Source organism: Panthera pardus, unplaced genomic scaffold (assembly GCF_024362965.1).
Source record: "Panthera pardus isolate Hobbes unplaced genomic scaffold, ASM2436296v1 HiC_scaffold_24, whole genome shotgun sequence".
Taxonomy (NCBI): domain Eukaryota; kingdom Metazoa; phylum Chordata; class Mammalia; order Carnivora; family Felidae; genus Panthera; species Panthera pardus.
In genome coordinates, this window is record NW_026526810.1 from 23587290 (window position 1) to 23615148 (window position 27859).

Here is a 27859-nt window from a genome sequence, read left to right on the forward strand (position 1 = left end):
ATGTTACTGGTTTCTTATATATTCTTCCAGAATAATTTTGTGCCTAGGCAAACACGTGACATATATATTACCTGACAAGATGAATGATAACATGTCTTGTATTTCTCAAGGCCATGTGAAGTGGAAAGACTAGGATTTGAAGACTTACATTCAAACCTCAGCACCTTAGCTCTGTCCTTATTAGTTTAGTAACCTTGGGCAGCTTGCTTAAGCTCTGGGTGCTTTGATTTCTTTATGTTGTTAATAGTACTTAGTATATGTACAGTTCCTTCTTTGGTGCATGGTAATGCTTCACAGCTGGTTGCTACCTTTGTTATTTCTTGCTGGACCATATTCTTTGGCCTGTGTGAACTGGAAGGAGCAAGAAGTGAATGGATTGAATTGCTTTCTTTACTATAATATGTGATAAATGCTCTCTTACATATAGAAGGGAATCTGATGGGCACCTGGGTGGCTCAGTCACTTAAAGCGTTTGACTTTAGCTCAAGTCATGGTATCATGGTTTGTGGTTCAAGCCCCACGTCAGGCTCTGTGCTGATGGCTTGGAGCCTGGAACCTGCTTCAGATTCTCCCTCTCTCTCTGCCCCTTCTCCCACTCACACTCTGTCTCTCTCTCTCTCAAGAACAAATAAACATTAAAAAAAATTTTTTTAGAAGGGAATCTGAGCCAGGGGAGACAGAAATAGCATTTTTGAAAGGAAGAGAACGTCTTTTGCTCCTCAGGTGTTAGAGCCTGACTATTCCTGATCTGGGGCCTTCACACACTTGGCTGATGGTGTGCTGATAAACCCTAGCCCTTCACTTCCGCTGGTTAGGAAGTTTTTAACACTGAAGAGCTTTTCACATTAAATAGCTAAATTAACCCTTCTGTATTGCCTGAAGCTTTGGACTCTTGTGGGAAGCTTAAAACTTGGTCAGCCCTACTTTGAGTTTCCTGCTCTTCAGTTCCAAGTGTGATGTTAATGCTTTAATAGCAGTTAGGTTTTTTTCTTCTTGGTTCTTACACAGTCAGTGCTTGATGTAATCGATCGAAGAGTCTGGAGTTTTAGTACCATTCCCATTTTATTTCATCAGAAGGATTGTATAAGGCCTTTCTTCATGGTTATCTGGCCTTAGCATTTTTTAAAGGTAAACTATAATTATATTTTATTTGTTTATTTTTAAGTAATCTCTATGCCCAACGTGGAGCTCCCAACTCACAACCCAAGATCAAGAGTCACATGCTGTAACTACTGAACCAGCCAGCCAGGGGTCCCTGGGATTTGTAGGACTTTAAGTTTGACGTTCACTTGGTCTCTTAATGTGTAAAAGAAAGAGATTTTATGTCTTGCAGTACATGAATACCAGAATAAAAAGACCTGATAATGTGGGATATTTTTTAAAGTAAGACAGTTTTTGAATACCCACTGTGCAGTGTTCTGTGTTGGATGTTGTTTTAAGCAGCTGCTTGTGAGTTCCCAAACTACTGTTGTCCAGATTGCTGAGAGTAGTCCTATTAATGATTTCTTTCATAAACAAATACATTTACTGTATCCTCTGAAGGGACTTGATATTTAGTATATTGGTAGAGAAAACTTAATTGGGGAACCACTGGAAGGTAGAAATGTTTACCCATTTGAATATGTGGACTTAGGAATTGCATGTCATGTTTTATTTGTTAGGAAACAGAATCTCTTATAGTGAGGGCCTGCACAAAAAGCAGAAAAAAAATTGGAGACATTAAAATGCCCCATAGTTTCTCTGACTTTTTAAAAGAAAACATTAAAAAGAAAATGAAGGGGCGCCTGGGTGGCTCAGTCGGTTAAGCGTCCGACTTCAGCTCAGGTCACAATCTCGCGGTCCGTGAGTTCGAGCCCCGTGTCAGGCTCTGGGCTGGTGGCTCAGAGCCTGGAGCCTGCTTCCGATTCTGTGTCTTCCTCTCTCTCTGCCCCTCCCCCGTTCATGCTCTGTTTCTCTCTGTCCCAAAAATAAATAAATGTTAAAAAAAAAAAAATTTTTAAAGAAAATGAAAATGAAAATAATTTTTTTTTGAAGTTTGGTCCATGGAAATAGAGCAGTTAAATAGGGATAGTGAAGAAAAAGTGAGTTAAAAAGAACTTCAGCTACCTCCATTATGACCTCAAACTTTCTAATTGATTAAGTTCTTTCCAGCTTATCTCTTAACTCAGGCAAGAGACCCTGCGGGCAAAGCATGCTGTGACGGAACCGAAACTATCCCCTCAAGCAACAAGAACTGCCCTGAGCCTGCAAGACCCCGTGTGATTGACTCCAAGACAAGGATCCAGTGAACCTTCACTGCCCACGTGCATGTACCCACCCACCACTGTCCCACATTTTCCTTATATAAGCCTGGAAGTATTTTCGGCACTTTGGAGACAGTCTGAGCCGCTAGTCCGCCGTCTTCCCGGTGTTGGCCTCACTGAAATAAACTCCTTTCTTGTTCCACCACCGCTCGTCTCTGTGCCTCTGGATTTTGTCAGCAGCCAGTGGCCGAACCTGGTCTGTTTGAACCCCCAGAGCCAGGTGCTCTTGCATCCCTGCCCAGCCCCCTACATGAGTAGAAACAATTAGACTTGAGCACACTATACTTTAAAAAAAAAAATAACACGAAGTAGGTCTGATTGCAAGCACTACCTCCACTGCTTTCCTTTGTGTATTTTTCGGCAGCTTTAAGAACAACCCAGGAATTGACCCAGCTGGAGGTAGACTAGAAATGCACATGATAAACCACTGAAATGTTAAGTTTTTTACTTGTTTAATCAATCTATGTATATTCATTTTTTATGAAAAAATGTTTTTTTCTTTTTTAAAAATAAAAACACTCCTGTCAGAATGACTAAAATAAAAAACACAAGATGGGGCACCTGGGTGGCTTAGTTGGTTAAGCGTCCGACTCTTGATTTTGGCTCAGGTCCTGATCCCAGGGTGGTAGGATTGAGCTCTGCTTCTTGTTCTGGACTGGGCATGGAGCCTGCTTAAGATTCATTCTCTCTCTCTCTCTCTCTCTCTCTCTCTCTCTCTCTATATATATATATATATATATATATATATATATATATGTATATCCCTCCCTCTCCCCTCCCCACCCCAAACACACACACACACACACACACGCACGCACGCACACGCACGCACGCACGCACGCAAGAAACAAGTTTTGGCAAGGATGTGGAGAAATAGCAACCCTCGTGCACTGTTGGTGGGGATGCAAACGGTGCAACCACTATGGAAAACACCATGGATGGTCCTCAAAAAATTAAAAATAGAAATATCCTGTGATCCAGTAATCGCACTACTGGGTATTTACCCAGAGAATACCAAAACACAAATTCAAAGGGATACGTGAAACCCTATGTTTACTGCAGCATTATTGACAATAGCAAATTATGGAAGCAACCCAAGTGTCCATCGATTGATGAATGGATAAAGAAGATGTGGTGTGTGTGTGGGTATATGGATGTATGTGTATGTGTATATATATACATGTATATATATACCCACAAACTGGAATATTCAGTCATAAAAAAAAAAAATGAAATCTTGCATTTGCAAGAGAGTATAATGCTAAGTGAAGTAAGTCAGAGAAAGACAAATACCATATGATTTCATTCATATTTGGAATTTGAGGAACAAAACAAAGGAACAAAGAGGAAAAAAAGACAAACCAAAAAACATTCTCAACTATAGAGAACAAACAGATGGTTATCAGAGGGGAGCTGGGGGAATGAGTGAAATAGGTGAAGATGATTAAGAGCAGCCTTGATGATGGGGCACCTGGGTGGCTCAGTCAGTTAAGCATCCAACTTTTGGTTTCAGCTCAGGTCATGATCTCACCACTTGGGATTATTGCAGAGCCTGCTTGGGATTCGCTGTCTCCCTCTCTCTCTGCCCCTCCTCTGCTCATGCTCGCTCTGTCTCAAAAATAAATAAATATTTTTTTTAAAAGTACATTTGATGAACACTGAGTAATATTATGGAATCGTTGAGTCACTATTATCATACACCTGAAACGAATATAACACTGTTAACTACACTGGAATTAAAATTTTTAAAAAAGGAAAAAATAAATGAAATATTGCCTTTAAAACAAGAACCATTTATAGTTAGAAATCGCTACACAGATTTGGTTTTAATTTCCAACTTTTTATTTTTTTGGTGAGAAATTTGGAGGGCTGCCAATGGAGTTTTGGAATTTTTTTTTCATTTTTAGAAAATTTTTAGTGGTAGCAGTAGTTATAGTATAATTTAAGTATACTGATAGTAACTTAAGTAAGCAAATAGAACTAATTTGGATTTAATTTGAAATGTAAATTTTTTCAGGTTTTTTTTTAAGAAGTAAAAAATGTGGAAAAACGGGTAAATGGTTTTGATTCAGCGTTTTACAGATTAATGCCATGTTTGGGGTGTTTTAGTGTCTTTAACAAAAATGTGACAGGTTTTGGTTACATGGTGGCCCATTATATTGACATTTCATAATTTATTCATTTTCTTATTTTTGGTTTAGGTTGTTTCTAACATTTTGTCATTAGAAAGAAAGCAAGAGTGAATATTCAAATAGCCAGTATTCATTGCAACATTGTTTCTAATGGCAAAATATTTGAAACAACAAGAGTGTTTATGTTTATATAGGTTTGTCTGCTTTGTACCTTCATGCTGATGTTTCTGTACACTCGATTCCTAGAACTGGTGGTGTGGGTTATAGGGTTTGCATTTTTAAATTTAATTTTAAATTTTAGTGCCAAATTGATACAAAGAAGTGGCATGAATTATATATAGTTGCCACATTGTATGAAAGCACCTCTTTCCCATATTATTACCAATACTGTATGTTTTCAGTCTTTTTAATTTTGTTAATTGGTAGGCAGAAATGGCATCTTTAAAAAAATTTTAAATATATATATATATATATATATATTTTTTTTTTTTTTTTAAAGTTTATTTTGAGAAAGAGAGTGCCAGTGACCGTGGGGGAGGGGCAGAGAGAGGGAGAGAGAGAATCCCAAGGAGGCTCTGCATAGTCAGCACAGAGCCTGATGCAGGGCTCAAACCCACAAACTGTGACATCATGACCTGAGCTGAAATTAGATGCTTAACCAATTGAGCCACCCAGCTGTCCCCAAAATTTATCTTTTTAAATCTATACATTTTATTTAGCTTTTGACTTGGTTATGCATGGACATGGTTTAAAATTTTAAAGGCATGAAAGTTTATAGTTTCCTAGCCTATTTCCCAACCCCAATTCAGTTCCTCTCTCCAGAGGTGATCAATATTATCAGTGTTTTGTGTATCCTTCTATAAGTATTTTATGCATATATATGAACAAATTCATATAATTTGCTTTTTTTTATTGCATATCTCTTTATCATACATATACAACAGAGTGGATACAAAAGTCCTGTATATACATAGGATTATTTCTGGATTTTATTCTGTTCTTTAACATTCCTCTTCTTATGCACCATGTTTCTTTTTGTCTTGGTTGCATTATATGACCTTTAGTACAATATTGCATAGCAGTAGTAATAAAAGGGCTCCTGGCCTTTCAGTCTTTAATAGAAAAAAATAATTCTAATGTTTCATTATCTAATGTTATGATTGCTGAAGTTTCTGTCAGATAACCCTTACCAAATTAAGAGACTTCCCTCTATTTCTAGTTTGCTAAAATTAAAAAAGAAAATCATAATGGGTGTTGAATTTTATCCCATGCATTTTCGACATCTGTTGAGAAGGTTATATACTTTTTCTCCCTTAGTATGTGTTAATATAAAAATTACTTTGATAGATCTCTTGATATTAAACTGCCTTTACATTCCTGGGATAAGCCCTCTTTGGTTATGAGGTGTACTTCCTCTATTATATTGCACTTTAAAGTCTTTTTTTTTTTTTTTCATGTTATTTTTGAAAGAGACAGAGAGAGCGTGAGCAGGGGAGGGGCAGAGAGAGGGAGACACAGAATCTGAAGCAGGTTTCAGGCTCTGAGCTGTCAGCACAGAGCCCAACAGGGGCTTGAACTCCCATACCGAGAGATCATGACTTGAATGGAAGTTGGATGCTTCCCACTGAGCCACGCAGGCACCACTATTATACTGCACTGTATATAACATGGGAGCCATTTGTACCATGAAGGTTTAATAGAACATTATGTAAAAGTTATCAGAGTCTGTTGGTATTTTTTTTAATAGGGGATATTTGACAACTCTTGTTTTTTAATTTACATTTCTTTGATACTCAGTGGTCACTAGTATTTTTAAAGATAAACCTTAAAATTTCCTTGGTTCTTCCTCCTCTTTCTACTTCCTAAATGTTAATAATGTTCTTCAGAGTTCTGTTGCTCATTCATACATATTTATTAGGAGATGTTATTAGAGATATTTGGGCCAGGGGTAGCGCTAGAAACTAGTGAATAAAATAGACCTCATCCCTGCCTTCACAGAACTTCCCTCCTTGCTGCTAAATTTTCCTTTTCCAGTCTGGCTCCCCTAGTGCTAACAATCAGTTTTGGGGCCACAGGAGGACCAAAGTTAACATCTCATCCCTTTACTTAAAGTTCTCTATTGACTCCTTCATGTCTATAGGATCCTGTCTGGAATCTGAAGCACAGCATAAAAAGGCCTTCCGTTGTGGCTTAACGTCCAAGTCAGCTCATTCATACCATTCTCTGTCAATACAAACTGGACACACCAGCTACACTGTGTCCCCAATAATTCCTGTTCTTTCTTGACTCTGCCTCTACACATTTTGTTTTCTCCAAACTAGAATCCTTCTGTCTGCCTGGCAGATTTCTACTCATCTTTCAAGGCACCCCTCTAAAAAGACTTTTTAAAAAATTCTCCTAGAGATAGTGTGAATTCCATAGCATTCTGTTCATAAATATGTCCTAAGACTTATAAAATTATATGATGATGACTATTTACTTATACATCTGCCTCCATATTTAAATGACTGTGAACTGCTCAGAGTAGGGTCTTTCTCTCTCTACATTGTGTCTACTGAACAGCTACTATACTGCTTAGCACAGAGTAGGCCCTCAGCAAATACTTGTAAATGTTTGCCTGACTACGTGACTGGCTGCCTGAAAGAGGTCTACTGTTTGGTTGCCTTGAAGGGAATACTACTGCTGTTAGTTATGGCAGGTTGCCCGAGAGGCCAGGATTAGAACAATATACACTTGAATACTCCCTCTTTCTTCTTCCTTCACCCTAAGAATTGTGTGTAGGTTGGGGGGAGGGGTTGTGGGACATATATTTAGAAAATTGTATATTTATTGGTATTTTTCTGTTGACTTTAATTTTTTAATTATTAAAAATATAAAAACAATTGTATAGGGTGATGGGATCATGGGTAACCTTTTCTTTTCTGCATTTTCCTTTGTTTCCAAACATGGTAAAATCAGAAATTTTTCTTGAGGCTTTTTCCTTCCCAGATGCAGTAAAGTCCTATTTAGGAAAGCATTGGCCCATGTAGTGCCTGGGTGGCTCAGTTGGTTAGCTGTCCCACTCTTGATTTTGGCTCAGGTCATGATCTCACAGTTCCTGGGATTGAGCCCCATGTCTGGTTCTGCGCTGGCAGTGTGGAGTCTGCTTAGGATTCTCTCTCCTCTCCCTGCTGCTCATGCGCTCTCTCTCTCTCTCTCTCTCAAAATAAAGTGTTAAAAAAAAAAGCATTGTTCAGAATAAACTTACCTTGATGAGCACTGAGTAATATATAGAATTGTATACCTGAAACTAACAGCACTGTATGTTAACTATACTGGAGTTAAAATTACAAAAAACAACAACAACAAAATTAGCTCTTTTAAAATTACATTTTAGGGAAAGGCAAATTTTCCTAAGAAAGTGAAGATATTTGAGATAAACAAGTAAATGTTAATTCAAAGGAACTAGGTTTATTTCCATATTTGGCACAATAACAAAGGGCTAATGGAAAGATTATAGTTTTCAGTTCAGAAATTGAACAGATATCACCTTGCTGCATTGTAGCAAGCTAGTGTGTTGGCTCAGAATCTGTTTCCTAGCAGATATGAATTGAAGGGATTAATAGACATAACAAAACAATTCACAAGGAAGAAGAGACAGGGAAACAAGTGTAAGAGAAGTTTACTAAGATAGTTTACTAATGCACTGATGAGGAAATAGCATATTAGATGAAATACAGAGGTAACCTCAAAAACCTGTTACAGAGGTAACAGACACAGAGGCTTATATTGATCACTTTCCTTATTTAGATACTCAGTGCAGAGTGACTGCATTTTTTGCGTGGTGTTTTCCCTTCACAAACTTGTGCCTTTATTATAATGAGAAATAGTCCATACTCAGTTTAATGCTCGGGATGGCAGTGTAGTCTGAAAGTAGGGACAAAAGGATTTAGAGATGGGAGCGGGGTTATAAATACTCCCCAACCCAGCTTCTGTATTGTGCAGAAGGATTTGCTCTTTTAGAGACTTTTGTCATGTGGTAGAACACATACTGGAAGTTTCTAATTTAAATTTATGCTTTTGGATAAAATGGATTAGAGAGAGTGGACTGCTACAGGTTGAAGAGAAACCAGTCACTTGATTCTGAGAAACTGTAATTCAATTGAAAGAAGTTTTAGTGTAGAATGACTGGAGTAAAGAAAAAGAATGGACATACATTCCAAGACTACCTACTGCGTGCCAGATGCTCTGGTGCTTTTCTATCAGTTGTCTCATTCGTGCCTTATCTATACAGATGAGGACCTGAGGCTCAGAGAGGTTAAATGACGCCCAAATATCACATAGCAGTGAGTGAGAGGATGGGTTCTTTCTGACTCACACACCCACTAGACTTGTTCTCTGATGGTTAGGTGGTTGACATCCCAAGAGGCAGAAATTTTCTATTTCTTTCAAAAGCAGGTTTCTTTTTTTAAAAAACATTTTTTTTTTTAACATTTATTTATTTTTGAGACAGAGAGAGACAGAGCATGAACGGGGGAGGGGCAGAGAGAGAGGGAGACACAGAATCGGAAGCAGGCTCCAGGCTCTGAGCCATCGGCCCAGAGCCCGACGTGGGGCTCGAACTCACGGACCATGAGATCGTGACCTGAGCTGAAGTCGGACGCTTAACCGACTGAGCCACCCAGGCGCCCCTCAAAAGCAGGTTTCTTATAGATCTCGCTCTTTTTCACTCTCTCCTACATTGTGTTGGAACACAGGATTTAAGATACTGTGGAACTGAGTATGCCAGCATGTTTTCCATGATCTTTTGGGTGGCTAGCCTTTTGCCTAGAGCTGATCTCGAAATTGTAGCTGCTCCTGGGGAGTTTGATGTAACCCGAAGACTGTTGGTTTTGTTCTCTCTAATAACATTTAACACCAGTGGGTAGAATCCGGGGTGTAATCCACTTGACAGATTTCTCAGCCATATTCTAGCAGGCTCCCCAGTATCTTTATCTTCATGGCCATAGTCAAGAAACTTGTTATCTACTTAAATGTGATTGTGGGAAAAGTATGTAATTATAGTAAGCTTTTTGACTATGCTGTAACAAATCTTACTGGTACCTGAAAAGTGGGTTGAGGAGGGTTGCAAGTGGTTATGTTAATTTTTCTATACACCAGTTCAGACCTTTTTCCCAAAGGAAGACCAAAGCTGTTTGAACTGTGACCGTGACTTAGCTGACAGGTATTAACAAGTTATGGTTAACTCATAAGCCTAGATAGATTCAAACCATTGACCTTGAGTTGAAGTATTTTATAAGCTGTGACTCATCTTTTGGCTCATCCTTTTGTTCACCAGGAAATAACACTGAATATTAATTTCAGGAATTTCAGTTATCCCTTATGAAGAGTGTGTTGCTCATTAAAATTGCTGGGACTTGTTTTTCTGGTACCAACAGGACCACAAATTGGTCTATACTTAGTGGTTGTACTGAATTCCTATGTAAACGGGAAGGTACCTGATTAACTGTCTAGAGAAAGCCTGTTGAAGGTGGGGGGGCCATCCTTTCTGACTTCTTTAATAAGAGGTTCATCTCTTCCACAAGAGAGAGAGGGATGTAGGATGGTGAATCTGAGGCTGAACCTAACAGATGGTGTGTGTGTGTGTATGTGTATTTGTATCTGTAAATATCACATCAGTGTTTACAGTACACTGGACTCTCTTCATGCAAGGCCTAGTCAGGCCAGATCAGGAGGAATTGTTCCCGTGCTTAAAGCCAAGAATAACATCCTGACCAGCAGGGGACAGAGGTCAGCTCAAGGCAACTGCTCTAGGGAGCTACAGGACATTAAGAACTTTGAAGGAACTGAATTTAGTATAAGTAGGAAGCCAATATGTATTATGTACGTACTTTGAAAGAAGTGTGTGAAACCTCTGTGTGTGTCTCTCTCTTTTTTTTCCTATGGGTGTCTTATTAAGGCATAGCTTATTTGTGAAAAATGAAAAATCATCTTAATGGGATGTGTTATGACTTCACCTCCTAGCTATTTTAACTATATTTCCCCCTCCTACCTGCATATTGATTTGTCTCTTTATTGTTTTTATTAGAAAAAGGGGGAAAGTATGTTCTACTGTTACTCTGTGTTTTATTCTACAGGCAGCTTCAGACAAGGCTGGATTGAAGGATGATATGTTATTTAAAAAACAAATACCCTTTACAAAATCTCCTGGGGACCTTCAAGGCTAGCTGAAGTTTTGTTTCTGCTATCTTTCTGTGCCCACTTCTCTTCTTGTCCCTTCCATCTTGTCTCATTCTAATGCTGGCCACTCACCCCACGGAGGCAGCTCAGACTGTTTGCTGGTGGAGCATTCTAAGTTTGTCCTGTTGTCTTCTCTGGGACTCATTGCTCTGGTCCGACTTAAACTGGTTCTGGGCCAAAGTGATCATCTGAAAGCTTTTCTTCTTGGCCTTTATTTCTTGGCTCTTTTAATGCACTTTGCCTGATTAGTTTTGCTGTTTCTCTCCTTTTCCAGTGGTGTAAGTTATATTGCTTCGGTTGGAAGGTTCTAAAGCTCAGGTGCAGCCTGAGGCCTCCTAGATTTTACTTTGGTTTTGTAAAGTGCCTTTTTCCTTTCCTAGAAATTGGGGGATGAATCAGGCGCTCTTTTGTGAGGTATTGCTGACCTTCCTGGGACTCTAGTTTGCTAGTTGTTTAAACACATATGTAGCAACTTGAATTGTATTTGCAAAAGTAGGACTTTGTTGCCAAGATTCTGAAGTAGGTCAATTGCTTGTTACCCTTTCCCCTCTTGTTTTTAAATTGAAAAATTAAAGAGAGAATTACCTTGTCCATGGCCACATAGCAGGCTGGTCTTACACCTTTTAAGGCAAACCTTATTTTTCCATTCCTTGTATTTCTTAGCACAGATATTAACAAATAGTTAATGAATCCATAATAGTTTAATAAATACATCTTAACTGTGGGTTGATTGATCAATTAAGTTTCAGAATTCTTATCAAGTTGGTCACATTTTGGACCAACAGGTGAGAAGAGTGTCTGGGTGGAAGGGACCAGATAGCCTTGCAGAAAGTGTTTAGCAGTTGAGAATATGCATGCAAAAAAATCCTGATGTAGAGGCGCCTGGCTGGCTCAGTCACTGGAGACTCTTGATCTTGGGATTGTGAGTTCAAGCCCCAATATGTGTGTAGAGATTGCTTTATTTTTTTTTTTAATGTTTATTTGAGAGAGAGAGAGAGAGAGAGAGAGAGAGAAAGAGAGAGAGAGAGCACACACGGAAGAGGGGCAGAAAGAGAGGGAGACACAGAATCCAAAGCAGGCTCCAGGCTCTGAGCTGTCAGCACAGAGCCCTATGCGGGGCTTGAAGTCATGAACCATGAGATAGATCATGACCTGAGCCCAAGTCCGACACTTAACCTACTGAGCCACCCAGGCACCGTGAGATTGCTTCTAAAAATAAAAAATCTTAAAAAAAAAAATCCTGTTATAAAACCTGTTCAAAAACTGAAGAAACAGGAGAGTAGTTTGGCTAGAGCAGAAACTGGTTAAATGTAAGGAGAAATAGGGTGAGAAAGGATAGAAGGACATGGGTTAATCAAGAGATAGGAAGAATTCTACAAACAGGCATCTTGCCAGCTTGGGATCAGAGAGTGAAGATGAAAATTTCCTACTCCTCCCCCAGTATGAGACTCTCCACCCCTCCCCTGGCAACCACTATCCAGAGGGTCTGTGAATGCCTTTGGGCACTAGTGTCTGATTTGGGGGCTGCCCTGTGAAGCATGAAGAGGTCCTGTGGGATCAGTCAGTGGCAAAGAACAGTTGGCCTTTTGATTTGTTAAATTCTTCATAATAGTTTTGCTGCTCTCAAATAGTATTACTAATTCCAAAGCCAAAACCATTTTCTGATGGTTTTGCTGTGTCCAGTTGGCTCGTGGGACCAAAACAGCAGCTGAGACTGCCGTACCATGATGCACTTATGCAATAACCCTTCAAGGGGCCTGTCCACCTTTTTTTATTTTTAATCTTAAAACAACAACAACAACAAAAACAAACTGCTGGGTTGTTTTTTGGTTTTTGGTTTTTGGGTTTTTTTTTTGCTTTCGGGCCAGTAATTTGCATCCCATTTGGGTGCCTTGGTCTCCCCTCTGTCCCTCTCACTTTTTCTTCACGCATCCCTATGCTAAGCCCTGCTCTCTGAACCTGACTCTCGCTTCTGGCCTCATTGAGTAATATGAATTTTAACCATTTCTGCTTTTAGACCTGTTTTCCATCTTTGGTCTTTCCCTGCTCCCTGTAGGAAATTTTGGGTTCAGATTTGCTTGAGGGAAGGATGATATTTTTTCATGCTTCTTTGTTTTTTGTTTCCATAAATATGTTCTCTACTAACTAATTTTTCTTTCCTTTCTTTGTCAAACAGGCCACCAAGCAGTTTCTTGAAGAGATTAACAAGTGGACAGTTCAGTACAATGTTTCCCCTCTCTCTTGGAATGTGGCTGTCAAGTTCCTCATGGCCCGGAAGTTTGATGTGCTCCGTGCCATAGAGTTGTTCCACTCCTACAGGGTATGTAGCTGGGGATGGGCCAGACTTGTGGCAGCTGGGCTCTCTGTGTTGCTGCTTTCTCTGCCACACACTACACACAGTGGTTCTCTGAGTGTTCTCCCCACTCTCATTAAAAAAAAAGTGGGTCAATATCCAAGAACCCTACCTGAGAGTTAGAAAATCCTCTGAGGAGACACAGAACCTCTCTAAATTAAAAAAGGAAGAGGGCCCATGGGTGGCTCAGTCAGTTGAGCATCCAACTCCTGATCTCAGCTCAGGCCATGGTCCCAGGGTTGCACTGGGCTCCACACTAGGCATGGAGCCTACTTGGGATACTCTCTCCTTCCCTCTGCCCTTCCCCTGTGTGCTCTCCCTCTCTCTAAAAAAAATTAAATTAAAAATTAAAAAAACAAAACAGGAGGATAAGGCATGCTAGGATTAGTTTAAGACTAAACACTTACCTAGACCTGTCTTGTGGGTCATTCTCATACAGTATTCAGTCATTTATCCAACAGATGTTTATTGTATACATACTGTGTTCCAGGGGCAGAGATTACTACTTAGAAAGAGAGTAAACACACAATTATAGAAAGTTATGATAGGGCACAACTTCCTTCTATGGAAGCACATTTCATTAGAAGGGTCAAGGAAGCCTTCTTAAAGGAAGTGACTTATAAATTAAGATCTGAAGAATGAGTAGGAATCTGACAGGTAGGGGAGTATGGCAGAGAGAATAGCAAGTTCAGATGCCTAGTGACAAAAGAGAAATTGAGCTGAGCAGAAATGTTCAGTGGGAGTGGGGGCATGGCAAGAGATTGAGCAGCAGAAGTAAACAAGGCCATGGGGCGCCTGGGTGGCTTAGTTAAGGGGCTGACTTCGGCTCAGGTCATGATCTCTCAGTCTGTGAGTTTAAGCCCCACATCGGGCTCTGTGCTGACAACTCAAAGATTGGAGGCTGCTTCGGATTCTGTGCCTTCCTCTCTGTCTGTCTCCGTCCCTCTCCTGCTTGCTCTCTCTCTCTCTCTCTTTCTCTCTCTCTCTCTAAAAAATAAATAAACATTTTTAAAAAAATGAAAAAACAGAAGAAGTAAACAAGGCCAGATCGTAGAGTATTTGTTTTTTCTTAAGGGCAGAGAAATTCATTGAAGGTAAAAACAGCAGAATAACTTGATCAGATTTGCATCCTGGAAAGATTTTCTCACTGTGCTTTAGAGAATGGATCAGGAGGGCTATACTGGAGACAGACCTGTTAGATGGTCATTGTACTTACTGGGAGAAAGATGAGTGTGGTGTCATTAAGTGTAGTGTCAGGGGAGATACAGGAAAAATGGGCAGATTTTATAAAAATTGGTAGGACAGGGTTGCTTAAACTGGTGTATAAGGAAAGAGGAGTCAGGGGTTCCAGGTCTTTGATTAGGGTGGCAGGGTAGATGGTGGTAGCATTCACTAATTTTAGGAGACACTGAGATAGTGCAGGTGTGTGGAGAGACAAGGTCATGAGTTCAATTTGGCCATGTTAAGTTTGAAGTGCCATTGGGATATCCAAATAGACATTTTCTCTAATAAGTTGGAATGTGAATCTAGGGTTCAGAAAAGAAATCTGCACCAGAAGTAGAGATTTCGGAATGACCAAAGTAGAGCTGAATATCAGAGCCATGAGAAAGGGCAAGGTCATCCCGGGAGAGTATGAGGAATAGGAAGATGTGTAGGGCAGGACTTCACTTCAGATTTTTTGCCTTGTTTGGTCCAGTATTGTCTTAAGAGTTGAATGTGAGTGCTTTAGGTAGGGCATGCACTCTCTGTAATTCTAGTGCTGCCCTGCCTCTGAAGGCTTTGAGTTTGGTTTTAGGGATGAATTGGGCAAGAATATAAACAAAGACCTGGTTTGTTTCATTTACCAATGTGTTCCTAGCACTTAGCTCAGTGCCTGGTACATAGTAATTGCTCTACAAATATTTGCAGAATAAATGAATGAGTCAGTGAGTGAATTGAGTGAGCAAATGAATAAAAAAAAAAAAAAACCCACAAAAGAGACTTAGAAGCAGTAGTTGAAGAAGTAGGAAAACTGAGAGAGTAGTCTTTGATACAGAATGCCTCAGGGAAAAGGGAATGTGAGTGGTCAACCTTGTCATGTGAAAGGAGGACTGAAAATGCTGACTGGGTTCACTGACAGGAAGGAAGGTCCTACCACTGGAGCAGGAGCTCTCAGTGGGGTAATTAGACTGGGGGGAAATGAGAATGCAATAGATTGAATGTGGGGGAACTGAGCATGAGTTTAAAGAATCTTGCTGTGGACATAAGAAAAATGAAGTCATTGTAGGTCTTGTTGGAGAAAGTATCAGTGGGGAGGGATGGCTCCATTTTAAGATGGGAGAACCCTGAGCCTAGAGGATATGTGAGGATGTCTGCCTCCAGCCAGTGTTTGAGTCCATATGTTAATATCCTGCTCTAATATCACTACTGATATATGTTTAAGAACTTTGACCCTGCACTCTAACCATACATACTAGTTGGACTTCAGTGTTAGGCTTCTCAGTGATTTAAAGCAAAATATCATACCTACGAGGCTGATAAGGTAGATTGGCTGAGAATTCAGACAACACTCAGTTGGCCTGAAGCATGTTACAAAGGAGTTCCTGATCCACTTAATGGACTTCTAAAGTCCTTTATCTCTGAGATTTGATGGTTACATAAAGCCATCCTGGATATACAGTATTTCCATACTAATTGACCTTGCTGTGCTTTATTTTTAGGAAACGCGAAGGAAGGAGGGCATTGTGAAGCTGAAACCTCATGAGGAGCCTCTCCGTTCTGAGATCCTTAGTGGAAAATTCACCATCTTAGTGAGTCTTTATGAACCTGTCTTGTAGTGTGTCATTACTTCCTTTTGTAGCTGTTGTCCTCTTTGGATTTTGTACCTAGATAACCTTATCCTGAATCTAGAGAATCTCAACATATGGGAGCAAACATGAAGCAGCTATGCGGTTTGCACAAGATTATTCTAGTAACAAGTGAAATGATGGAGAATCAGTTGTACAATAGATTAAGCAAAGTTTCTTCTTTGGTCCATTAAGGTTAGTGAAGGTCTTTGGATGGGTATCCAGTATTTCAGAGGCCCATCCTTATTGGAATCAAGTGCCTCCCCCTAGAGAGCACAGCCTTTCAGATAAGTATGCAATGGTACTTTTAAGGCAGAGCATGGAAACCATGGTTGTATTCTGTGGTTTTCCCCTGCTGCGTGTTTCTTTTGCCATTCTGTCTGGGAAATTAGCTAGGCAGCCAGTGTAGACCATCCTTTAATCTCTCTGCAGTTGAAGAATTAAGGGAATGTAGTTTTTTTTGCTACCAAACAAGTAATGATCCAAGGGGTGCTGAGCATCAGGTGTGGGATGAAATAAATTTTCTTCACTTCCTGGAGCAACTAATGCAAGTCAGAGAAGTATTGCTAGCATCTGTTCTCTTCATATGAAACTTTTGTCTAGGAGAAGCCTTAGTGATTGTTGTGATACTGTATTTGGTTTCAAAATATTTCTTGGGGTTTTTTTGTTTGTTTGTTATTTCTCTAGAATGTTCGGGACCCAACAGGAGCTTCCATTGCCCTCTTCACTGCCAGATTGCATCATCCCCACAAGTCAGTCCAACATGTGGTACTTCAGGCTCTGTTTTACTTGCTAGACAGAGCTGTAGATAGGTGAGCATGAAGATTATCTTTTATTTGGTCTGTATCCAGATGGAGAAATGACAGTCCTTGACTAACTTGATTTACTTAGCAGTACCTTCACCATGTTCCTAGGATATGCCTTGGGAAGTGCTATGAATAGAAAACATTCCATGTCCTTAAGGGCTTGGCTTGTTTCCAGTCACTATCAAGATGGTGGGTATTCTGTATGTTTATATGCTTGGCTCTATTTCAGGATAACAGAAACTGAGAAAGCCAATTGACTAGTTATCCTTAGCATATTGAGAATTACCTATTGAGAGTGAAGGGGAAGTGACTTGTGCTGGTTCTTTTTGCTCATTTGCCCCTGAATACTGATTTTCAAAACAGTCTAGGGTCTCAGTTTCTTTGTAAAACAGGAAAAATGTCATTAGCTTAGAGGATTTTGAGAATCAGCATTCAGGAGAGAAGAGTCCAAAAGTATAAAGTTAAGCAAAATCATCTTTTTTTTTTTAATTCTTTTTTTTTTTTTAACGTTTATTTATTTTTGAGACAGAGAGAGACAGAGCATGAACGGGGGAGGGGCAGAGAGAGAGGGAGACACAGAATCGGAAGCAGGCTCCAGGCTCTGAGCCATCAGCCCAGAGCCCGACGCGGGGCTCGAACTCACGGACCGTGAGATCATGACCTGAGCTGAAGTCGGACGCTTAACCGACTAAGCCACCCAGGCGCCCCCAAAATCATCTTTTTAAACAGATGCATGAGCAAAAAGAATCAGCTCAGGTCATTTCTCCTTCCTTCTTCAAGGTAAATGGTATTACGACTATTTTCCAGACAATGAAACTGAAGCCCCAAGAAGTTATGTGACTCCTTTAGTCATCACATTCCAGTCCAGCTAGGCCTAACATCTTGGTTTCTTTGCTCTTGACTGGAGTTATTTGTACCCTACTATGTTGTCCTTTTTGCCATACTTCCTTTTTTGCAGTTTGTTATTGCACTGGATGTCATTGGCTAGCTCTCTGCTGTTAAAAGAGATATATCGAGGGCTGAAACCTGAGATAGTGAAAGACAGCTGTGTACAACTTCAGTCATACGGTGGACTCGGAGAGGGTGCAGATAGCCAAGTGATTATCTGAAGTGGGGCTGTCCAATTCACTCATTGCTGCCTTCCTAATGTTACTTTCATAGTATTTAGCTTCTGCTTTTGATGCTCAGTGGGAGATATATCCAAACCACACACAGCATTAGTTTGAAAAAGAGAAGTTACTAAGGTAAGGAGAGAGGACCAGTAGTCTTAGAGGCCCTGTACTGCCCAATCAGAAGTGTGGAATTTCTCAGTTTGTCTTTCCTGTGATTGGTCTTCAGGCATAATTTCCAGAATATATAGGTTCCTTTGAAATCCTTTAGCTCAGGAGAATGAATGAAAGGTGCCTTTACCAGAAAATTCACTGGCCTTCCTTCTTGGGCAGCTTAGAGTCAGAGCTCTCCTATAGGCATGGCAGTGGCCAAAGCTTGCTCTATCCAATGTGAGTATTGATTGGATCCCTCAGGAGAACCACAAGGGTGTAAACATATTTAAAACTGTTCTCATGAGGGGCCCCCAGGTAGCTCAGTCAGTTGAGTGTCTGACTTCAGCTCACGTCATGATCTCATGGTTCCTGGGTTTGAGGCCCGCATCAGGCTCTATGCTGACAGCTCAGAGCCTGGAGCCTGCTTTGGATTCTGTCTCCCTCTCTCTCTGCCCCTCCCCTGCTCACACTCTGTCTCTCTCTCAAAAATAAACAAACACTAAAAAAAAAATTTAAAAAAAGAACTTTATTGGAAAAAAAAAAACTTTTCATGATGTTCACCCTTTTCTTAAAAACCCTAGTGACTCTTCATTATTCAGAAGGTGCAGATAAGATAAATAAATGTGAACCCTTTTCTCCCAGCAAAATATTCTCACTAGTGAGTAGAAATTCTTGTTTTCCTATGTTAACTTTCACCAGGATGCAAGAGGAGGAAACCCCTCCTCTTCACTAAATCTTGCCATTTCTTTAAGGCTCAACTTCTATGACTGATTCCCTTACCACACTAACCTGTCATAAATAAAATTCTTTTTGCCCTGACTTTAACAGCAGTTATTAATACCAATTATTTTGTATTGCATTTTATAAATGATGTCATTTATCTTATACTGTTGTTTTCTATGTTTACCACTAGATTGTAAGTTCCATGAGGGCAGGGAATCTTCTTTTTCACATTACATAATAGAAAATCCTCAGATCTCTGAGTGGAGTGTAAATGGTATCATAAGCTTCCAGATACCCATCATCTATCTTCAGAATGATCTATAACCAATCTTATTTCATTGATAGCCTCTCACCCACCCTGTACCCTCAGTTATTTTGAAACAAATGTCAGGGACTATGTTTTAAACATCTTGGTGTTCGCGGGTAGCATCCAGATCAGGAATTTGTATTTAGTAGAATAAAAACAATCGTTCTTAGTACGGAATTAGCTATTATTGTAAACCTCATATTCTGTACCCAGAAAAACAGAAGTCCTACCATATTTGTATTTATTTCATGTGCCTTTACAGGATTGGCAGTTTTTGGGAATATAGACCCTGCATCATTCTGCACTATACCTTCTTTTTATTAAATTCTGTTTCCCCGGCACTGACTTCTCTTTGTTTCAGTCTTCTGCCGCAGGCTGGCACTGGAAGGGGAAAACCTATAGTTTTTTGAATTTGGCCCTTGATGAGCTAGTGGAAAAATGGGAAGTGTCTACACCTGGATAATCTATTTAGTAATTGTGTCAGTTATGTAACAGCATCTTTGATCTTGGTGAATTATAGTCTCTCTTGTCGTGGGGGAAAAAAAGGAGTTAAGATTTGGTGCTGTGACCCATTAGGACCATTTGAAACTCAGAAACTGCTGGAAAAACTTGGGTCTGCCTCAGAATTAGAGATACTTGAAATGCTTCGTGGGTGGGTACTTCCACCATGCAAAAAAATCAGGATACAAAATAATACTGGGATCTCTGATTTTAGGATTGTTTTGTGCCGAAAAATCTTCTCAATTTTAAATAGATAGGAAAACTGTTGCTATTATCTGTGAGTATCTCAAACATATAATTTATTTCTAATGACCTTTTGGGTGTGCAGATCAGAAGCAGGTAAGATTTGGCTTGGTTGAAGAGTGCAACTTTGAGAAGTCTTTAGGCAGTGAGGAGATTGAACTGAAGAATACTTTTCATATCTTCACATGTTCTTAACCTCAATCTGGTAATAAGCTCACCACCTCTTACTTTTCAAGATGCCTTCCCAAGACCATGTGTGGGTTTGTTCTCTTCTGCCAAGTCCTAAGAGATTCCCCATCACTGGGCTTAGAGCTTTGTTTTACATTTTCCCACAGGTCTGAGTATTTTCTTAGCAGTGGGCTTCCAGTCCACTGCATTAGAATTCAGTGACCATTTATTATATACCTATTTGCAAGAACTATGCTAGAGACTACTGGGAGTGATGAGGTCAACAAAACATGTTTATGCCCCCTAGGAGAGAATCAGATGGCTAGACAAAGTTGAAATGCTTTAAGAGCCATAAAATAATCCCACAGGAAGATTTATGGGGCTACAGGGGGGTAAAGGATGGCAGTACATTTCGATCACAGTTATCAAGGAGGTTTTATGGAAGAGGAAGCTTTTGAGTTGAAGATGGAATGTTACAAAATTTGGATAGGCAGATTCAGAAACCTGGGAGGAAACAGTTCAAATTTTGATAACCTAGATGCTCTGGAACATTTTCAGCATAGGAGTGTGGCACTTGATTAACATGCATCAATAAGCATAATTCCAATTCCAACATGTGGGGGTTTTCTGCCACACCTCCAAGCAGTTCTCAGATACCAGCTTAGTGTTTTACAATCAACTCAGTTCTGACACTGTCTACCTGTTAGATCAGATTCCAGAGGTTAAAGGTTTTCAATCCTACAAGATTTATCTCCCCTACTCCCCACCCCCACCCCCATTCACAGATGGGAGTGGCAAGTTCAGGTTGTCACCTGTGCTTCTTATCAACACGCTATATAGATTGAAGGTTTCAGTGAATTTACTAGAGTGGCTCACAGAACTCAGAGAAACATTTTACTTACTAGGTTACCAATTTATTATAAAAGGATATAGTCCAGAACAGCTAGACGGAAGGGACACATAGGGAAAGCTTTAGTGAAAGGGGTGCAGGGCTTCCATGCCCTCTTTGAGAGGGCCACTCTTTCAGCACCTCCATCAGGAAGCTCTCCAAACCCTATCCTTTTGGGTTTTCGTGGAGGCTTTATCACGTGGCAGGACTGATTAAATCATCCATTGGCTATTTGAGATTGAACTCAATCTCCAATCCCTTTCCCTGAGGGGAAAGGGGGGAAGGGGGAGGTATGGGATGAAAGTACCAACCCTCTAATCACTTAGTCAGTTCCCCTGGCAACCACCCTCATCCTTAAGTGATGGCTTGGGGCATTCCAGAAGTTCTCTTATTAACATCACAAAAGACACCTTTAACTCCCTCTTCATTTAGGAATTCCGAGAGTTTTAGGAGCTCTGTGCCGGCAACCACGCTGAAGACCAAATATATATTTTTTATTATAAATTGCAATATCACGAGAAGCATAGCAAAAGCCAAAGATAAATCATCTTTTTGTAAAACCAGTGTTCCGGGAGGTAGTTATTTTGGTCCCGCATCTGTCCCATACTCTGATTTTGCCCTAGGCTCTCAACCCGCCTCATCCATCTTATTACTTACAAATGTTTTTGTTCAATGGTTGGTTTACAGTTTTGAAACTCAGAGGAATGGACTGGTATTCATCTATGACATGTGTGGTTCTAATTATACCAACTTTGAGCTGGATCTTGGCAAGAAAGTCCTAAACCTGCTAAAGGTAAGGCTGTGAAAGGGCCTCCTCAACTCTCCTTCAATGGTTAGGATACTTCTTTCCATAATCTTTGGGAGACTTAGGAATGATGTAAACTGCAGACATTGTGTTCAGTGTAAAGGTCACCTGTAAATGATGACTAATATTTGCTTCCTCAGAATACGAAATGGTCTTAAAAGTGAAGTGGGAGGAATTAAAATAAGAAATGCACAGGAACATTCTGAGTCATGAAGGTGGGTTGTCCCTCTCCTGGAGTTGTGTAGAATAAGAATTCATGAAGGCCTAGGTATGCTCAGTGTCTGAAAAGTGTCACCTCGCTAGTGACTTTCAGACTTTTTTGTCTCAGTCTAGTCAGACATATGTTTTACATGTTGACTTCATATACAAAAGTGTATGTACACTGACCTATACACATATGTGTGGAGTTATATATATAGATAAGTCCTTACTTTCTTATCCCACACTTAAAAAAAAATTTTTTTTAATGTTCATTTATCTTTGAGAGACAGAGAGACAGAATGCAAGCAGGGGAGGGGCAGAGAGAGAGGGAGACACAGAGTCAGAAGCAGACTCCAGGCTCTGAGCCCAATGTGGGGCTCAAACTCATCAGCGGTGAGATCATGACCTGAGCTGAAGTCGGATGTTTAACTGATTGAGCCACCCAGGCGCCCTCTTATCTCAAACTCTTAAGTCCAGAAGCATTTTGTAACATTTTGAAATTTATTTGCTATTTTTTTTTAATGTTTTGAACTTTAAAAGATAATATGATATATATGCCACTTTATAATCAAACATTAATATTTTTGCAATGAAGGGGCACCTGGGTGGCTCAGTCAGTTGGGTGTCCAACTTCGGCTCAGGTCATGATCTCTTAGCTCGTGAGTTCAAGACCCACATTGGGCTCTGTGCTGACAGCTCAGAGCCTGGAGCCTGCTTGAATTCTGTGTCTCCTCTCTCTGCCCCTCTCTGCTTGTGCTCTGTCTCTTCTCTCTCTCTCTCTCTCTCAAAAATTAATAAACATTAAAAAAAATAAAAATATTTTTGCAATGAAATGTGTTATTCATAATGAATGAGTGGAGACAAATAAAGGCTATAAACAGCCTATGGCATTTCAGGTGAGATTTTGCTGCTCCATGAATTCTTGGACCAAACTTACAAAAGAAGCTTCAGACTTTCAGAGCTGTTTAGATTCAGAATCCTAGGATTAGGGTGTGTGGATCTGTGTGTATATATTTGTAAAACAAAACAAAAAAGTTACACAAAACAGGCTTTACCCTTAGTATTTACAGTCACTTTATTATTCTATTTCTTATTGATTTACTTATTTCTTTTTAAAGTTTATTTATTCTGAAAGAGAGAGAGAGCACCCAGCAGGGGAGGGGCAGAGAGACAGAGAGGGAGATAGGATCCAGAGCAGGCTCTGTGCTGACAGCAGAGAGCCTGATGTGGGGCCTGAACTCACAAACCGTGAAATCATGACCTGAACTGAAGTTGGAAGCTCAACCGACTGTGCCACCCAGGCACCCCTCTATTTCATATTTTAAAATGTTAGTCATGAGCCACTAAATTAATTTAAGGACCCACTGAGTGAGAACCTACAGTGTGAAAAACACTGATCTAAGAGTCTCGGCAGTCTTTGTTCTAGGACCTCCCTTGGGAGTACTGCAAACTGGATTTTTAGAAGTGCTTATTTACTATTATAGCTTTATAACAGCGAGTACATAAAGAAGATGTTGTGCTGCATGTTGTTTTCTGGCACTTGGCGTTTGTCACTCATCATCATATTACTAAAATCCCTATTATGCCATGTAGCTGTGATTCAGTTCTTTGTATTGATGAGAATGATATATGATTTTTTTCTTTATAAATATGGAGTTCTATATTCAGTGGTTGTAACTTGGCATTTTTTTAAATTTTTTTAATGTTTTTATTTATTTTTGAGACAGAGAGAGACAATAGAGCCTGAGCAGAGGAGGGGCAGAAAGAGAGGGAGACACAGAATCCAAAGCAGGCTCCAGGCTCTGAGCTGTCAGCATAGAGCCTGATGCGGGGCTTGAACTCAGGGAGCGTGAGATCATGACCTGAGCCAAAGTTGGACTCTTAACCGATTGAGCCACCCAGGCGCCCCTAACTTGCCATTTGTTTAGTTAACAATCGTGTCTTCGTCATCTTTTCATGTCATGGGTTACTCTGTGTCAGTACATGCAGCTGTTCCTCATTTTTCCCCCACCTGGCTTTTTTTTTTTTTTTTTTTTTTTTTTTTTTTTTACACCTAACGTGGAGCTTGAACTTACAACCCTGAGGATCAAGGGTTTCATGCTCTACTGACTGAGCCAGCCAGGTGCCCCTTCCCTCAGGGTTGTTGTTTTTGTTTTTTTTATTAAAAAAAATTTTTTTTATTTTTGAGAGAGAGATAGAGCCTAAACAGGGTAGGGGCAGAGAGGGAGGGAGACATAGAATCCGAAGCAGGCTCCAGGGTCTGAGCTGTCAGCACAGAGCCCGACACTGGGCTTGAACTCACAAACAGTGAGATCATGACCTGAGCCAAAGTTGGACCCCAACCAAATAACCCACCCAAGGCTCTTCTTCCTCATTTTTTTAAATGGTAGAAGAGTATTCTTTTTATGGATATATCAAGCAGAAAAAATGACATGCTGGTTTTTTGGTGTTACAAAGGCTTCAGTGAACATTGTTTTACATACATTTTTGTATATTTGACCAATCATTTGCTCATGATAAATTGCTATAAGCAAATTCTCATTGCTGTAAGCAAATGAGTTCACACATTTAAATTTTCTTTAAGCTTATTTTGAGAGAGAGAGAGAGAGAGAGAGAGAGAGAGGGAGAAAGTGGGAGAGGAGTGGAGACAGAGAGAGAATCCCAAGCAGGTTTCACACCATTAGCGCAGAACCCAATATGGGGGTTGAATTCATAAACCATGAGATCATGACCTGATCCCAGATCAAGAGTCTGAGGCTTAATCGACTGAGCCACCCAAGCGCACTACACATTTAAATTTTGATAAATATTGCCAAATAACCTTCTAAAAACACAGTTCAAATTTATACTCCTATCAACAGGCTTTTTTACCAGTCTTATCAACATTAACTTATTATTTGGATTTTAATCATATTCACGTTTTTATGTGGTGTTTTTCTTATTAATGATGAGCGTTAGCATATTTTCACATTCATTGCCAAGGGATATTTAAAATTTTTTTATTCTCATATATTTTACCCAGTTTTTTATAAAAGTGTTTATCTCTTACTAATTTGTAAGACTTGTTGTTAAGAATGTTACTAAGTATGTGTTAGCAACATTTTTTGTAGTTTATAATTTATTCATTTTTATGGTGTCTTTTGTCACCTATATTTTATTTTTCATTGTAATTTTTTTTACTATATTATATATACTTTATTTAATAATATACATCATGGGGGGCCTGGGTGGCACAGTCAGTGAAGCATCCAACTCTTGATTTCAGCTCAGGTCATGATCTCACCATTCATGGGTTTGAGCCCCACATCAGGCTCTGCACTGACAAAGCAAGCCTACTTAGAATTCTCTTTCTCTCTCTCTCTGTCCCTACCCAACTCACAGGCTCTCTCTGTCTCAGAATAAATAAACTTAAAAAACAAAACAGAACAACAAAAAAAAAGTATATGTGTCATATATGATACATAATATTATAGATAAAATAATTTGCTTTCAAATAGCTGTCTGGACAGCATTTACTAATACATATTTTTTCTACTCATTTGAGATAATACCTTTAAATTACACTATATGGTACTCACTGTCCCATCTCTGGATACTCTATTCCCTTGATCTAGTCATCTAGACTAACAAATATGCACTGTTTTATTTATTTTAATCTTATAATAATAAAGTTTAATATCTCATAGGACAAGATTCCTGTCACAATCTTTTATTTCTAAAAGTTGTTTTGACTGTTTTTTGCATTTTTATTCTTTTTACATGACTTTTGTATTCTTTATTTAAATTTATTGATATATAACATGCATATTGAAAGCAAACTTTATTTTATAACTAGTTCTTCTTTATTTTCTTGAATTTTATTGTATTGTGTTTGTATTTTATTTATTTATTTATTTTAAGTAAACTCTACACCCAGCACGGGGCTGGGACTTACTACAACCCTGAGATCAAGAGTCACATGCTTGGGGGCGCATGGATGGCTTAGTTGGTGGGGTGTGCAATTCTTGGTCTTGGGGTTGTGAGTTTGTGTCCCATGTTGGATGTAGAGATTACTTTTAAAAAAATAAAATCTTTCTTTTTTTTTTTTTTTTTAAGTTTATTTATCTTTGAGAGACAGACAGCATGTGCGTGAGTGGAGGAGGGGCAGAGAGAGGGAGAGAGAGAAAATCTCAAGCAGACTGTATGCTGCCAGCCCCGAGCCTAATGCAGGTCTCGATCTAATGAATCTCGAGATTATGACCTGAGCCCAAGTCCAATGTGCAACTGACTGAGCCATCCAGGTGCCCCAGAAATAAAATCTTAAAAAAAAAAAAACAAAACGGGCCGCTTAGGTGGCTCTGTCAACCGACTCTTGATTTGGGCTCAGGTCATGGGTTTGAACCCCACATGAGGTTCCATACTGCTGACAGCATGGAGCCTGCTTGGGATTCTCTCTTCGTCTCCTTCTCCTCCTCCCCCCCCCCCACCCCGTTGGTTGTGCACAGGCGCACAACAATTCTGAAAGTCTCTTTCAGAATAAATAAATAAACTTTAAAAAAAAAAAAAAGTCGCATGCTTTACTGACTGAGCCAGCCAGGCACTCCTAGCCCTTTATTATAAAAGCAATTAAAAAGCAATTCAGGGGGCGCCTGGGTGGCTCAGTTGATTGAGTGTCCAACTTCGGCTCAGGTCATGATCTCACAGTTCGTGGGTTCGAGCCCCGCATCAGGCTCTGTGGTGACTGCTTGCTCAGAGCCTGGAGCCTGCTTCAGATTCTGTGTCTCCCTCTCTCTCTGCCCCTCCCCCGTTCACGCTTTGTCTCACTCTGTTTCTCAAAAATAAATAAATGTAAAAAAAATTAAAAAAAAAAAAAAGCAATTCAGGGAAAAGTCTCTGACACCCTTCATCATACACCCAGTGCCATTCCCCAGAGGGTAGCCACTTTTTCCAAATTTTAAATCTGATGAGAAATTTTTTTAAAAAATCATCACCTTTTGGTTAGATGAATTTTAGAGTCATTCAGTCACATTTGAGGGAAATGAAACATTCTCAGATTTTATTTGGATATAATGAATTAACAAATTACTTCAGGGGGAATTGACATCTTTATAATGTTATTATCTCCCATCCAAGAATGCTCTACTTTTTTTTGAGTCTTTTGTTATGTCTTTCAATAACATTTTAAAATTATTTTATTTATCTTACATGTGTCTTACCTAGTTGATTCCTAGGCTAAAAGATACATATACATACATATAAAAACATACAGCACACACCAAGGATAAATCATCTTGTTTGTAAGACCAATGACTTTCAGGGAGAAAAAGATAGGGAGAGAGGTAGTGTGTGTGCGTGTGTGTGTGTGTGTGTGTGTGCATAAGTGTTACTATAAATCACATGTTTTTACCGTTATACTTTTATGCTGATTATTATTTATAGGGTGACTAATTTTTTTCACATTTACCTTTTATAGTTAAAATACTATTATAATCAGAAAAAATTTTCATTGTAGACAAATTTGGACAACTCAGACTAATATACATTAAGAAGAAATACTGCCTTTGATACTATGCAGAAATAAACACTGTTGACATTTTGGTGTAGGACACTTTCTTCTAGATGTTTTTCAATATGGTCTTAATTATGTTCATACAATTTCAAGATACAGTGAGCTCCAACAACTTTATTTTATGAACACTTGTAATTGAATGATAGTCTATCCTGTATTTACAATAATTTACTTAACTATTTCTATGTTGTTGGATATTTTTTCCCGTTTGTTATAATAAACAGTTTTCTCAGCAAACACACTTTTATATTCATATCTTGCACATAAAATAGTTTGTGGATTTCTAGGAGTAGGCCTACCAGATCCAAGGATGTAAACATTTTAAGGGCACCTGCTTGACTCAGTCGGTAAAGCATGCAACTCTTGATCCCTGGGTCATGAGTTCGAGCCCCACATTGCACATGGAGATTACTTTTCTTTTAAGTTTATTCATTTATTTTGAGGGAGAGAGAGAGCATGAGTGGTGGGGGCAGAGAGAGAGAATCACAAGCAGGCTCCGAATTGTCACTGCAGAGCCTGATGCAGGGCTCAAACCCATAGACTGCAACGTCATGACCTGAGGGGAAATCAAGAG

At 39.5% G+C, this 27859-nt stretch overlaps 1 protein-coding gene across 5 annotated transcripts in view; it reads left to right on the plus strand.

Annotated features, from left to right (window-relative positions):
* Positions 1–27859, plus strand: part of PTPN9 (protein tyrosine phosphatase non-receptor type 9) — an 81632-nt gene that overhangs the window by 24092 nt on the left and 29681 nt on the right. For 2 of the 5 annotated variants that reach the window (XM_019441397.2, XM_019441400.2), the window contains exons 2-6: positions 2152–2523; positions 12831–12974; positions 15707–15796; positions 16520–16644; positions 21419–21524. In XM_019441397.2, coding sequence (XP_019296942.2) covers positions 2308–2523; positions 12831–12974; positions 15707–15796; positions 16520–16644; positions 21419–21524 — 681 coding nt within the window. In that variant the 5' untranslated portion in view covers positions 2152–2307. The remainder of the gene's footprint in view (positions 1–2151; positions 2524–12830; positions 12975–15706; positions 15797–16519; positions 16645–21418; positions 21525–27859) is intronic. The other 3 variants (XM_019441401.2, XM_019441402.2, XM_019441399.2) reach the window with 2 other exon arrangements.